Below are 16,347 nucleotides of genomic sequence, written 5' to 3' on the forward strand. Positions count from 1 at the left end.
TAATACTTAAACAGCTTTATTATATGCATTTTATTAATACTTTTATTCAGCAAGGATGCATCACATTGATCGGAAGTGACAGTAAAGACATTTATAATGTTACAAAAGATTTCTATTTCAGAAAAATGCTGAAAATGTTTTTTCCTCAAAAATCACTGTTTCCACAAAAGTATGAAGCAGCTTATAAATGGTAATGTACATTAAGATTTCGAGTTCTTAACTGTAAAATTGTTCATTGTTAATTCATGATACATTCAGTAAAGCAAAGGGTTACCCTTGGTAACTTACTCATAAAGCTTAGAAATTCAGAACAGAATAATAAAAATGTCCCCTCCAGAACATGTTTTTCCCTTGAGAGAGAACACTTTGTATGTTTTTGCATAACATGCAAAACCAAGATAAAGTACCTGACAGATATTGCAAAATGAAATACTGCAGTTGCATTTCACAACACTTCTTGTGTTTAAAAGCTGTTTTGCAGAAGGAAGCGGGGCCCCTTACAAACACACCAGTGATCTTGCTGAACATCTCTGTGATAAGATCGACAGCTCTGGGTTTGATGTGTATAAAAGATCACAACACTGCGTTTTCAGGAATTATGTGGCTACGGAAGTGACATAGTCACTTTAGAAGCCCGAGATCTCAGACTCCTGATTTGTGGCTTCTGTCTGCAGCTCCTCTGAAGGCAGATCTTGCTGCACAGAGGATAAGTAAGTGAAGTTTGTGAGATCTGTGGCCAGCCATACGTCTGTGGTAAGATGGCAGGATGGTAGCGTGACTTTAGGAGTAATGAATGAACAACTCAGGTCCTCTGCACGCGTCAACCATGTTTTCTCTGTAGGGATGGGTTGCACGTCTAAAATCTCCACGTTACACCATTCACAGTCCTCTATCATTAGAGTACGGATCTTTTCACTCGCCTTAAAAAGAACAGAAAAGATTCAGAACAGTCAAAAAAAAAAAAGATTATTGGAGTACATTTGAATATTTTTAGTTTTTCTATTAAAAAAAAAGGGTAACGCTTTACTTTAAGGTGTCCATGTTACACATGCACTTAATATTATAATAACAATAAATGATGCATAATTACATGCAAGTAACCCTAAGCCAAACCCTAATCCTATCCCTAACTATATAATTAGTACATGTAGTTAATTAAAATTACTCTGTACTCAAATGTATAATTACACTGTAACAAGGACACCTTAATTAATTCAATGTGTTACTTGCCATTTTGTAATTGTGACATTTACTAGCAATTTCTAGGTGAAAATTGTATCTGCACCAAGTTTTTTTCAGTGTAATACTTCACAATAAGGTTTCATTTAACATTAGTTAACTATGTTAATTAACACGAAGTAACAATTAACTAATTCTACAGCTTTTATTAGCCTTAATGTTAATTTCAACATTTACCATTAACTAACACTGACAAAGATTATTAAACATTGTAAAATTATATTCCTCATTGTTATTTCATGTTAGTTATACATTAACTAATGATTTTAGATATTTATAGATACTTTTTGTATTGAACCACATATAAGTGTATTTATAATAGATTTTTCTCTCGATTCGGCCAATAGCGATCTTCAAGCTGGTTATCTGCTGGTTAAGTAAGTCGGCAAGCTGATCTCCCAGCCAAGGGTTTAACTACAGCTACAGATATTAAAAAAGTACTTAAACTTTAACTGAAATAAAAATAAAAAAAATAAGAAAATCTTTAAAAAGTAAACTAAATTATACTATTTTAAGCTTTACAATTTTATTTGAACATTTCTCAATTTCAGTTAGTTTTAAAGCTGCAGTCTGCAGTCGTCAGTCTTGTCAATCACAGATTCTAGCCTGTCTTGGACGTATGACCCAAAAAAGAATTTTCACTGGAAAACTGCAAGTCTGCCACTTTTGTTCTGACCAACTGAGAAAAAAAGCATTACAATACATCATGCTATCAATGGTGATTAAATTTAATGATCACTTAGCTCATATCACATCAAACCGTGCAAATTGTTGTTATTGTTATTATTTGTTTACAGGCGTGACGTAATGATGTGGCTTCATGCTCAAATTTCCCGCAAAAACCTACCAGTACCACTCAAATTAGAAAACATTACTACAAGCTTACCGCTGTGAATCAGGCTAAGGTAAGGCAATAGTTTTTAATACTGACTGGTTATGTACTTGCCCAAAACTGATTTTGGATCATTTTTGACCAAAAAACGTTACGGACTGCAGCTTTAGCTTCATGTACAAAAAATAAAATAACTAAAAATAATAACTATATACATTAAAACAAAACTACTAAAAATGACAAAATTAACTTTACTAAATTATTCAAACTTTCTAAAACTTTAAAATTAAAAACAAAAACATAAAATATAAAAACTAATTCATAATATTATTAAAAAACTATTCCAGTATCTCATTATACTAAAATAACACTGTCCCAGCATCACTCTAAAACCAGCCAAAAGACCAGCCTGGCCAGCTTAGGCTGTCAAAAGAAATAGAGGCAATGCTGTTATATCATTGTACAGCATCAATATGATGAATTACTTCATAAATATCTCCATCCAGGTTCAGTGCTTTTATGTGCAGAAAGCTGAACGATTCTTCTGGAAATCCTCTTATCCTGGAAACGATGGAGAAAGACGTCATCAGTGTCAGTGTGCCACAGAGAACAGAAGTACAGTCCATCAGCTCACAGCACATACTGTATATCAGCAGACTTACAGGTTTCTGAACGACCACAGACAAACACAACAACTGACCAAGACCAGGAGAGGAACCAGAACCTTCACCATCAGCAGGTGATCTGAGGAGAGAATTATTATTCCATATGTATTATGAAATGACTTGTCCACAATTAATATTCACTGTGAATATGAGAACAGGATTTTGTATAGAAATAAAGCGTTTCTTATGGAGCTGTTCACACTCAGGACAAAAAAAAGTAATACTGTAACTTTGCATCAAATATTGAATTAATATAGAGTCAGATTAGGTGTTTAGTTTTATTATTAGCAACAGTCTAGCAGATTTGTTTGTTTAAAAATGATTTCTATTTCTAATAAATGCTGTAACTTTGAACTTTCTATTCATCAAAGAATCTTGAAATAAAATATATAATGGTTTCCACAAAAATAATAGTTGTTTTCAATGTAGATGATAATAAATGTTTCTTGAGCAGCAAATCAGCATATTAGAATGATTTCTGAAGGATCATGTGTGACTCAAGACTGGAATAATAATGCTGAAAATTCAGCTTTGCATCACAGGAATAAATTACATTTTATAATTATTCAAATACAAAATTTTAAATTGTACTAATATTTCACAATATTACTGTTTTTACTGGATTTTAATCAAATAAATGCAGCCTTGGTGAGCATAAGTGACTTGTTTTAAAAACTTCTTTTTTTTAAATTCCAAACTGTTTGTCTACACAATAAAAGTCAGTGGAGTCCTACATTTTCCAAACTATCCTTTTTTTTTTTTGTTCAACAAAAGAAAAAAAGCAGCACATATAGGTTTGGAATGAAATGAGGGTGAGTAAATGATGAAAGGATTTAACTTTTTGGGTGAACTATCCATTTAAGATAGTGTAGATGCACATAAGATAGTAGTCTTCTATTACAAAACACCACACAAGACTCTTTCCTGTCAGCGTGAATCTGGTTTGAATCAGTTTCTGAGCTCACGGTTCTGTCTGGTTCTGAAGGTGGCAGAGGTTTCCGGTCCACAGCCTGCAGACGTACATGCTGCCAGCTGAAATGTGTACGGCCGGTCCTCCTCAAGACCACTGACTGTCCAAGACTTGCTGTGAGGATCATCCACTGACTCTCTGAAGGAACCTGCCAGAACAAACAGGAAGCATGCATGTGATATAGAGAAGAGAAAATAACAAAGATAAAGATTTAATGTGAGATTAAAAACAGCGATGGGGTGTTGTCATGCTAGACTGCTACAGTATACTGTCAAAAAATAGCTGCTTAAACCTGTAAAGCGTGTGTCCTGAAAAGCGGCACATGCACATTGCTTGGTCCAGCCTGAAATATAAGCTTTTTAAACACCATTTTAGCATAAAAAACAATATTCATGGGGCATGTTGCTGCTTGCCACACTCACTTTAAATATTTAAAGTGAGTGTGGCAAGCAGTTTTTGAGATTTAGAATTTTTTGGAGAATATTTGGACTATTTTGAAAGGAACTCTGTTAGAAAATACGTTTAGACTCACTGAGATCAGAGCTGGCCTCTGAATAGTCTTTCATCGTAATCACATATCCTGTTATAAATCCAGCGTGACCTGGATAATTCTCACTGAAACTCCATCTCAGATTTACAGATGACCATGTTATGTCTGGGCTAGAGTCCAGTGTAGGGCATTGTGTGGGCTCTGCACAACACAAACAATACATATGGTAATATTTATTTCATAATATTAATGTGTTGTATTGCACAATGCAGATGTGAAAACTGTTGATTTCAAGTTCTCAAACTCAAGATGTCAATTTGATGCACTTTCCATTGCAACATAGCACCTTATTTTGCAAAGCAGAAATAAGCTATTTTCTGTGAATGTGTGAGACTTCCGATTTATTCAGTTATTACAAGAATAATAAAGTGCAGTAAACGGTCAAACTATTTGTGCTACAAACCAGTGTGTTTATGATTATGACAATATATTAAAGTAATATGATAACAAATAACGGTTTGCAATATAAAACAGCATGACATACTGTTTTTGTACTTACAGTAAAAATAATGTGGATTGACACCTGTTTTGTGCTCCGCTGTAATGTCGCATGTGAAGTGTGTGTGCACTCTTACTCTGTTCTTGTAGGTATCCGATCTGTTTCTCATGCCGTCTGTGTCCCGCAGCGCTACACCCGTAGATTTCAAATGTGTATTGAACTCCTGCTTTAAAATCCCCTGTAAAAATTTAGTTTTACATTTGATTTTGAACAACAAATCTTAGGAAAACTTCAAATAGGACAAAGCATTAAAATAAGCTACAACAACAAAAAGAAAATTTATTTTTATCTCGGCAACCTTGTTTTTCTTTGAAGAGCCAGGATTCTCACTCTCTTGAATAACCTGGATATATGAGGTAGCCTAATTATAATTGTGTATTTAATTGAAGTGTGATTTCTAGACCTGGAAAAATCATGGAAATTAATAGCCTAAGACTCCACTGGCATTTTTATAAAAAATATTTTTATATATACACTATAAAAAGCACATTTGATGGTAAAAAAAAAATGGCAGCTGTGATTGCTAGAACTTTACAGTAGCAACATTTCAAGTTTTATGGAATGAACAAATTTACAGTAAAAAGATTAATTAACTGATACTGTATAATAACATATATAACATGTAAATTATAAGATGACATGCTTTTTCACTTGCAAAAACTGTCAATTTGGTATTGGGATGGCGGGTAGGGTTGGGGGGGAAACAAAATTGTTTCTATTCTCTTGTATCGTCATTCTTCCATTATTATAAAAGTTTAATAAACAGACTAAGCAAAAAACAAAAAAAAAACTGTCAATTTAACAGTATTTTATTGTAATGTTACATGAAATGTCCCGTTACAGTATTTCAGAATAGTAAGGGAAATTATCATTAATCAATTAACAGGTTTTTACTGTAGCATTTTTACTGTTATTTTACTGTTTTACTGTCATGTTTTACAGTGTAGTTACGCCAAGCTCTAAAATATTTATCAGCTAAAAATTGTGAGTAAAAACACTTTTTAAAATCCTTAGTTAATGTATAATACTCAAGTAAATTACAAATGACTGGAAAAGTATATATGAATCAAGTTCTACAGTATATAAATGTGTTTTGAGAACTGCATTGCCTTATCTGTAAAGGATACATGCAACTGAAATAAAACAGAATAAAATATAAACATTAGATAAGTTAAACCTAAAAATGTTTATTCCAATCAATGTAATTGTTTGTGCTTGAAAGCTATTCACTAATCATCTCGCAGTGCAATAGTGTTATTATGAAAAAGCATAAATGCTGCTTTTATATGTAATGCCAGAAACATTCATGTTACAATTTTATTTTGATGGCGCTTGTGTTGTAAGAATATGGCATCATGCACAAACACAGCTTTCTACCTGCATTCAGGTTTAAGGAAGTCTGATTAGCTGGGACTTTTCTCCACTGTAAGTTGCAGGGGAGCACAATACCCAGCATGCACCACTCTACGGTGTAACCACACGTGGCAGCTGAGTCCCTCGTCCAGGTCATCTGGAATCCCTTTTCATTACCCATAATCCTCTTCTCCGTAAGTAAGTTATCTGACGTTATACAGAACAACATAAGCAATGCACAGAAGAACACACTGTAATGTTGAGTGTGAGCTTTGTCACCTGTATACGCTGCAGGAATAGTGATGTGGGCCGGTTCAGATAAGCCAGACTGAACGACGGCCCTCACAGTGATGCCACTCATATTGATCTCTCTGGTTAGTTCCACCTGTGTCTGAGTGACGTTCAAGCACACGCTCCTCTTTGTGTTTCTGTAGCTCACACACACCTCGTAGGCTTTAATATATGATTCTGAGTCACTGCTGACCTGAGGAAGAGTGAATCGTGTTAACACAGACTGCTTGTGTTTCCATATATATTTTAAAATATATTTCAAAATATACAAAAAAATTATACAAATATATAATAAATATAATGTTTTTATGTAAAGAGATTTATATTGTCAACAAAACATTAAAAAATGGGGGGGTTTGCGCTGTTTGGAGTGAATGTGCTAGCACTATTGCTGATTCAACAGCAGAATCTGTATGCTGATCTTCTCAAATTAAAGAAGTGTTGATATTGTTAAAGCTGCAGTCCATAAGTTTTGCCTCTTTGTCGCCATCTCTGTTTGAAAACCTGGAATTGCAGCTCTGTGCGCAATTATCTTCTGTGCATGGGGTTGTGCTCCGGTACGGCTCCAGCACGGATTAATCTAATGTTTTGAGGTCTGTCAGTCCACCAGTGTGGATACAGTACTTAGCAATCACAGATTCTAGCCTACGTCTTGGAATATATGACCCAAATAAGAATTTTCACTGTATATTGCCATCTGAACAAGTAAGTAACAAGTCTGCCACGTTTGTTCTGACCAACTGAGGAAAAAAGCATTACAATAAATCGCACTACCGATAGTGATTTAAATATAACGATCAGTTAGCACATATCACATCTAACCGTGCAAATTATTATTATTGTTATACTTTATTCTCAAATGATTAATGTTTACAACATTAGCTTTGTGTGACTATGAGTACAGTGTGCATTAGCGTGTAGATTTCAATTTCTGTACAGTCTAATCTAATTGTCACACCATTCGAATTTCATATTAAGAAATTCTTTTAACCCAAAAAGCAAACTATGCTCCCTTCAAACTGGTTGTCTTTAAAATACAAATTTTGTGTAATCTCAGGCTATCTGTAATCAGAAGCACATCTGAAACTGTTATATAATTTAATTTCATTCACATGTGTTTCATAAACACATAATCCTTTCTGGATTACAATCCACCATCAAAACGATACATTTAATTATTATAGCTGCTGTGAGAAAAGGCTATAAACCAGGGTTCCTCAAATCTTACCCTGGAGGTCCAATCCACTGCAGAGTTTAGCTCCAACCCTGATCAAACTCACCTGTCTGTGATTTTCTAATGATCCTGAAGACACTGATTAGCATGTTCTGGTGTGTTTGATTAGGGTTACAGCTAAACTCTGCAGGAAAGTGGATCTCGTGGGCCAGATTTGAGGATCCCTGCTATAAACGATCCGTCTCCTGCAGGATCCTCACATGCGGTAGCCTAGTAGCTGGGAAAACTTCTTTATGTTTACAGACGTGACGTAATGATGCGGTGCCATGCTCAAATTTCCCGTGAAAACCTACCCATACCACTCAAATTAGAAAACATTATTATAAGCTAACAGTTGCGAATCGGACTAAAATAAGGTGATAGTTTTGGCTGGTCATGTACTTGCTCAAATATAGATTTCGTATAATTTTTAACCCCAAAAAGTTACAGACTGCAGATTTAACTAAAACTTTAAATAGTTTTCACTAATTCAAATAAAGTTTAAATTAATTAGAATGGAACATAAAGATGAAACTATAAAACTTAAAAATAAATAAATAAATTAAAAAAAATTGTTGCCCTAGCAATTTATAAAGTAAAAAAAGGTTTTAAGTTGAAGTACTAAAATAATTAAAACTGAAATTAAAGCTACTGTAAATAATAATATTAAAAAGCCCAATAATATAATAAAATAAATCTAAGTAAATAAATAAAAATGACAGAAGCACAAATTTCTAAAAATTAAAAGTAAAAACTAATTAAAATGTTTAATAAATAAAATAATACCAAAATAACACTGAATCAGAAATTACTTTGTGGTAGCACAAAAATATTTACTCTGATTTTTAATCAATTTATGTTTAAACATGGCAAAACATTCCATTTGAAATCTGTTCATAATTTAATTATAATTAAATTATTCATAACAATATAATTGTAATCAATTATCAAATTCTGCACATCAAAGCTGCTACCTGAATAATAAGACTAGAGTGCTGAGGTTTGTTACCACCACAGTAACACATGAACACACTGATTATGTTTCTTAGCCAAACAAATACCAAATAAAGTCAATGAAAGTAACTGGACCACTGCTCTAAAAATGTCATTAAGTACTATGCATGGCGAAAATTTGAAGTTTGAAGAATGTCAAAAACATAAACTTACTGTTTTCCACAGCAGTGTGACAGTGCGATTGGGATGGTCCCTGATTTGTCTCCACAGATCTATGGTCACTCGAGGGTCTGCAGAAAAAAATAAAAACACATCTATGTGACCACAAAATCAGTCATAAGTGTCAAATTTTAAATTTAAATTTATACATCATCTGAAAGCTTTCCATTGATGTATGGTTTTTTAGGATCAGACAATATTTGGCTGAGATACAACTATTTGAAAATCTGGAATCTGAGGGTGCAAAAAAAAATCAAAATATTGAGAAAATCGCCTTTAAAGTTGTTCAAATGAAGTTCTTAGCAATGCATATTACTAATCAAAAATGAAGTTTTGATATATTTCCGGTAGGAAATTTACAAAATATCTTCATGGAACATGATCTTTACTTAATATCCTAATGATTTTTGGCATATATAAAAATTTATAATTTTGACCCATACAATGTATTGTTGGCTATTGCTACAAATATACCCCAGCGACTTAAGACTGGTTTTGTGCTCCAGGGTCACATATATATATATATATATATATATATATTGTAGTGATGCACGATCATGATTTTTCATGGCTGATTCCGATACCGATACCGATTTTTTTACAAGCAAACCGGCCGATTCCGATTTCCGATTTTTTTAATCAAAGCAACAAACAAGATAGAATGAAAGTATACATAAACAAGATGTTTATTTGGTAGGCTATTTAACAGGCCAAACTGGGTTTTGGATATTGAAAATAACTGTAACCATCTGAAATTAACAGCAGTAACTGCACAGTAAGTAGGTTACATTCAATACAAACACAGGTACTGACAAAAGCATTTAGCTTTTGTTTTTAAATTGGGTTGAATCTATAAACTGGCCTTAAATGAATACATTAACTGTAACCATGTAATTTTAAAGGTAACAACTGCATAGTTCCACAATCCAAACAGCACAATCAAAACACATTCAACACTTCAAACAAAGATGCTACTTAATCAGCATTCAGCATTTGTTTTCATTTTTAAATTTGGTATAAAGAAAAAAGGTATTTACCAGTGAAACTAAATAAAACAAAGTTGGCTATATGAATATATTATTCCAAAATGTTAAATCAAATAATGTTTAGTGCAATGAGTAAAACAAAGATGCTACAGCAGGTGCTTTTTAAATCAAATTAAGTCAATGTAATTTTAAGGTAAAATAAAAAAATAGGCCTAATCATCCTATATCTTACAGAACCGATGTTTACTTCTGGCTTTTCAAAAGTGTATAAGAGTTCTTCTTTACAAAAACAAGCATTTCAGCTTTGTCACAAGTTAGTCTGTTTCGTTTCTCATCCAACACGTGAGAAGCTGAGCTGAACAAATGTTCACTGTCTATGCTTGTGCAGGGCGTGGACAGGTACGCTCGCGCAACTTCAGCGAGTGCAGGAAAGCGGCTCTTATTTATCCGCGATTAACTTGTCCTTTGCAGACATTGCAGATTGCAATCTTCACGTCCTGCGCACAGATTTCGAAATACTTCCACACAAATTACATGTTCGCGAATGATTAGGCCTACAAATGTAGTCTGTGCACGCGGGCGCACTTCCGGAAAAATCGACTGGAAAAAAGACAAAAAACCGTCCGGTTGCCGATCGCACATTATAAGCAAAAACCGGCCGATTCCGATTTATGGCGGTCAACCGGTGCATCCCTAATATATTGTATGTTTGCATTTTTTTGCTGTGCAAAATTCTAGTGTTTACTGTGTTTTGCTGTGTGGTTTATAAATAAATAAACACACACACAACACATACATACATATATATGAATTCTCCATCTGTTACTCCCATGACTCTTTGTTTACCTATGATGAATTGTCTTTGTGTTGTCCATCGGCCCCAGGCGTTCCCCTGTACTGCACAATGCCCCCTAACGGAGTACCGCGTGCTGGGCTTTAGGTGCTGTAGTCTGAATGTGTAAGACTGCATTGAGTCAGATCCATTCTTATCTAAATCCTGCAAGACAACAACAACACTTGAACACAGGATGTGCTTCAGCATTTCTGTAAAGTTCATTTTGTTTATCTGATATGGCAAGTCTTTTGATGGAGTTTCATAACCTTGATTAACTGTGTGAAAACTCTCCTCTTGTTGTATTTCTGATGCCATCACATTATTTGGAAATACAACAAGATCTTGTGCAACAGAAAAAACACCTTAAAGGAAGAGGGTTTTGCTGAAAAACTACATTCAAGATGTAGATAAGTTACTTCAGCAAAACAGTTGTAGAGAAATTTTAATTGGGTGTCGTCAGAACGAGAGTCCAAACAGCTGATAAAAACATCACAATAATCCACAAGTAATGGATACACAGAGTTTTTCACCTCACAAGACTGATTGATGGACTAGATTGTGGATTATTGTGATGTTTTTATCAGCTGTTTGGACTCTCATTCTGACGGCACCCATTCACTGCAGAAGATCCATTGGTGAGCAAGTGATATAATGCTACATTTCTCCAAATCTGTTCCCATGAAGAAACAAACACATCTACATCTTGGATGGCCAGATTGTGTGAGTACATTTTCAGAAAATGTTGGTTCATTTTTGGTGAACTATTCCTTTACCTGTATTATCCCTCCTGGTTCAAGTTCAGTCTGGCATGTCAGCAGAAGTCCTTTGAAACTCCCAATCAGCTGCAAGGTCACCAATGAATCAAACGGACCTGCAGTCACTTCAAGATGCTCAGGGACTGGAAAAACTGAGGTGAGATGGAATGAAATGGATTAGTAACGACATAATTTTGTCCCTTATGTTGTGGACAACACGATTATTTAAAGCAACTTCCAGTGCACTTATTATAAGGAGCATTCCCCTGAGATAACACATCTCAATCTAGGGTACAATGGTGATAGTTCATATGGGGTTTCAACTTACAACCTTTTGTTTATGATCTGTCCCAGATTTTAAACTATTCCACATCGCTGAGGTATCTGATCCTTCAGATTTAATCTTCACATAAAATGATTCGTATTCACCTCTGTCTGTGATATTGAATATGTAGGTCTCACTCTCTTGCCCCAAACTGTTTGTCACAAGTAATGTGATGTTGTAGGTGATCTGCTGTTGGATGACCTCAAAACCGCAGGATGCAGGATCTGTGTCTTCCACATCACAGTCCACAGACTTGGAGTCACTGAACAAAAGGGGAAAATGTCATTATATTCAACTTGTAATGAGTCAAACTGAACACTGAATCACTTAAAAGGATCGTTCAACAAAATAATGACAATTCTGTCATCATTCATTTACTCTCTTGTCATTTCAAACCTCTATGGCCTTCTTATAACCCCGGATAAAGTTATTTTGAAAAATGTATGTTTTTTTTCTGACGTTAAAATGAAAGTCAATGTGGTCCATTGTTGTTTGAACCCCAAAGTTCTTCAACATTTCTTCTACAAAAGAAAGTGCAAGTTTGTAAATGATGACAGAATTTTCATTCTTGGGTGGACTATCCCTTTAAGAGCAGTGATTAATGAATGTATTGTAATATTGCAGTGAATCTTTTTCTCATTTGTATGTTCATAGGCAGGTGTTTCAGATACATTTTAAAATATTATGCTATTGGTTCATTTCCACTGAAAATCATCACACAACCTGACCAAGACAGAGATGTGCAATTAGGTGGGATAAATACCCACACTTGTGGTCTTGGCCACTTGAGAGTGCATGCACGCAACAGTAAGTAAGTGTGTAAGACTGTCCCAGTCTTAAAAGAGCAGTGCTTTTTAATCCACGCTATCTTGAATACACCTTCGGAGGGGTATTCAAGGATAAGCGTATCCCATCGTGCATCATGTTCTGGAGAGTTTTGCAGAGATCTCACGAGATGTAAGTTAATAATAATCAGATAGGCTATTGCAAACAATTTGGTAGTAACATGTAAAGCGTTGCATATTTTATTGGTGCAAAGATGTGTATTTTGCAACTGCTCTTTATCACTAAAAGCTGCAGTCCGTAAGTTTTGCTTCTTTGTCGCCATCTCTAATCCTTTCTGGATCACAATCCGTCATCAAAACGATACATTTAATCATTCTAGCTGCTGTGAGAAAAGGCTATAAACGATCCGCCACCTGCAGGATCCTCACATACGATAGCATACTAGCCAGGACTACTTCTTTATGTTTACACGTTATGTTTGCGAGCGGTTCGCAGGTGGATTTTCTTAGATCTTGGAGGTCGGTATGAGCTTATTTGAAGTCTTAAAGTGTTTTAATGTGTGGTGTGTGTTTTAGGAAGAATAATAAAGGTGGTTTAATGCATGTATTTCAGCTCTATGAAGCCTATTGTGTCATAGGCGAGAGGATCGCATATGTCGTCTTTTGGATCTTTGACATGGGTAGGAGTTTGATTTGAAGCACTAAAATGTTTTAATAGGTCTTTGTCTTGATATATATACAGTGAGGAAAATAAGTATTTGAATACCCTGCTATTTTGCAAGCTCTCCCACTTAGAAATCATGGAGGGTCTGAAATTGTCATCGAGGTGCATGTCCACTGTGAGAGACATAATCTAAAAAAAAATCCAGAAATCACAATGTATGATTTTTAACTATTTATTTGTATGATACAGCTGCAAATAAGTATTTGAACACCTGTCTATCAGCTAGAATTCTGACCTCAAAGACCTGTTAGTCTGCCTTTAAAATGTCCACCTCCACTCCATTTATTATCCTAAATTAGATGCACCTGTTTGAGGTCGTTAGCTGCATAAAGACACCTGTCCACCCCATACAATCAGTAAGAATCCAACTACTAACATGGCCAAGACCAAAGAGCTGTCCAAAGACACTAGAGACAAAATTGTACACCTCCACAAGGCTGGAAAGGGCTACGGGAAATTGCCAAGCAGCTTGGTGAAAAAGGTCCACTGTTGGAGCAATCATTAGAAAATGGAAGAAGCTAAACATGACTGTCAATCTCCCTTGGACTGGGGCTCCATGCAAGATCTCACCTCGTGGGGTCTCAATGATCCTAAGAAAGGTGAGAAATCAGCCCAGAACTACACGGGAGGAGCTGGTCAATGACCTGAAAAGAGCTGGGACCACTGTTTCAAGGTTACTGTTGGTAATACACTAAGACGCCATGGTTTGAAATCATGCATGGCACGGAAGGTTCCCCTGCTTAAACCAGCACATGTCCAGGCCCGACTTAAGTTTGCCAATGACCATTTGGATGATCCAGAGGAGTCATGGGAGAAAGTCATGTGGTCAGATGAGACCAAAATAGAACTTTTGGTCATAATTCCACTAAACGTGTTTGGAGGAAGAAGAATGATGAGTACCATCCCAAGAACACCATCCCTACTGTGAAGCATGGGGTGGTAGCATCATGCTTTGGGGTGTTTTTCTGCACATGGGACAGGGCGACTGCACTGTATTAAGGAGAGGATGACCGGGGCCATGTATTGCGAGATTTTGGGGAACAACCTCCTTCCCTCAGTTAGAGCATTGAAGATGGGTCGAGGCTGGGTCTTCCAACATGACAATAACCCGAAGCACACAGCCAGGATAACCAAGGAGTGGCTCTGTAAGAAGCATATCAAGGTTCTGGCGTGGCCGAGCCAGTCTCCAGACCTAAACCCAATAGAGAATCTTTGGAGGGAGCTCAAACTCCGTGTTTCTCAGCGACAGGCCAGAAACCTGACTGATCTAGAGAAGATCTGTGTGGAGGAGTGGGCCAAAATCCCTCCTGCAGTGTGTGCAAACCTGGTGAAAAACTACAGGAAACGTTTGACCTCTGTAATTGCAAACAAAGGCTACTGTACCAAATATTAACATTGATTTTCTCAGGTGTTCAAATACTTATTTGCAGCTGTATCATACAAATAAATTGTTAAAAAATCATACATTGTGATTTCTGGATTTTTTTTTTTAGATAATGTCTCTCACAGTGGACATGCACCTACGATGACAATTTCAGACCCCTCCATGATTTCTAAGTGGGAGAACTTGCAAAATAGCAGGGTGTTCAAATACTTATTTTCCTCACTGTATATATATAAAAAAAGGTGTGTGTGTTAGAGTGTGAGTGTGTGTGTTACGGAGCTCATTTGTTGTATTTCAGTTTTTTTTTGTTTTTTTGTTTGGTTTGGTTTGGGTGATTGTCTAGTCCAGTTTCTTTTTTGTATTCTGTATTTTTGTTTGTCTCCTCCACTGTTTATATATACTTTACAAGGACACTATATGCTTAGTGCTTGAGCAGAGTTGAGCTATTTTTGGCACGTCTTTTACTTTGATGAATGGTATGAATCACAAGGTTTATCTTTTTTTTTTTTTTTTGAATTTATTTAATGGTTTTGTGACTTGTTTGCCCTTTTGCGGGGTTAACTCATGTGTATAAGGTGTCTTGTGTAATAAAACAACTCTGTAAAGCCATCAATAAATCTTGGGGATTTATTTGAAAGAACCTGAGTTGTTGATGTTTCTTTAAAGGGGGGGGCCTTGTTACATAAGCTCGCCGTTGTGAATCGGGCTAAAGTAAGGCGATAGTTTTGAACACTGGCTGGTTATGTACTTGCTCAAATATTGATTTCGGATCATTTTTAACCAAAAAACGTTACGGACTGCAGCTTTAATTAGAAGCACCACAATTACTAAATTGTGTCATCTGTTATAGAGACTACTGAACGGACATTTAGAATGCAAAGTATTAAAAATCTAAATAAAGCATTTAAACACTTGCATTTTTACAACACTATAAGCAGTGTTCCCACACCTTGGTTAACTTCAAATTCAAGGACCTTTCAAGAACTTTCCAGGTCCAATACCCTCAAATTCAAGGACTTAATGTAGGGACACAGTTCAAGTGAGAGCAAGGTTACATCACGTCACCTTGTAAGATACATTGTTACAGCTTTCATGTGTCAAACACAACTTTGCATTTATTTTTGGCCATATGACAGAAATCTGATATTCTATTTGTTGTATTTCTGTTTTGCATAAAACTGAATAATACTTCGGAGGGAATAATATGGAATTTTCAAGGACCTGTATCTATGTTTGTTTATTTTCAAAAACTTTCCAGGGCCTTGAAAATTTTTAATCAGATTCACAAACTTTCAAGGATTTCAAGGACCCGTGGGAACCCTGTATAAGTGTGTCGCTTCAGGTAATGAAAAGTTTTACACACTTGTGGTCTTCAAGCGCACCTGCACTCTTGGAGCAAAAACAGGAAATACGTCATGCAAGTAGACAAGTGGTCAAGTGCAAAAACCGCAAGTGTGGGTTTTTTGGACCGGCACAAAATCAGACTAACCTGATTAGTAATGTGTACTTCCTTCTCCGATCGCCTTGTAGGTTAGGAGCTCTGCCTATTTTCCACAAGCAGTATGTGTCTCATATCTTCAGTATCACATCTAAAATCGAATGGTTTCTCAGGAGGAACTGAACAAGATTTAGCAGAAATGAATATCTCTTATCAGAAATCTCCCATCATGCTAAGAAGAAAACGTTTATAATGGATTACTCTTGCATCTTTTATATTTTAATTCAGTGGAAAATGTTCTATTTCAAAACTTTCTTCAAAATAAAGAAA

General features: G+C 35.6%; 1 protein-coding gene across 1 annotated transcript in view; it reads right to left on the reverse strand.

The window, feature by feature from the left end:
* The window catches only part of osmr (oncostatin M receptor), a 26,369-nt gene continuing 10,022 nt past the window's right edge, over positions 1–16,347 (reverse strand). The window contains 13 exon segments of the mRNA XM_058775528.1: positions 1–920; positions 2,557–2,632; positions 2,734–2,815; positions 3,702–3,854; positions 4,239–4,397; positions 4,832–4,933; positions 6,133–6,592; positions 8,780–8,856; positions 10,618–10,768; positions 11,380–11,513; positions 11,791–11,948; positions 16,069–16,140; positions 16,142–16,196. Of these exon segments, the coding sequence (XP_058631511.1) occupies positions 627–920; positions 2,557–2,632; positions 2,734–2,815; positions 3,702–3,854; positions 4,239–4,397; positions 4,832–4,933; positions 6,133–6,592; positions 8,780–8,856; positions 10,618–10,768; positions 11,380–11,513; positions 11,791–11,948; positions 16,069–16,140; positions 16,142–16,196 (1,973 nt within the window). The 3' untranslated portion in view covers positions 1–626.

The sequence above is a fragment of the Onychostoma macrolepis genome, chromosome 05, assembly GCF_012432095.1.
Source record: "Onychostoma macrolepis isolate SWU-2019 chromosome 05, ASM1243209v1, whole genome shotgun sequence".
NCBI lineage: Eukaryota > Metazoa > Chordata > Actinopteri > Cypriniformes > Cyprinidae > Onychostoma > Onychostoma macrolepis.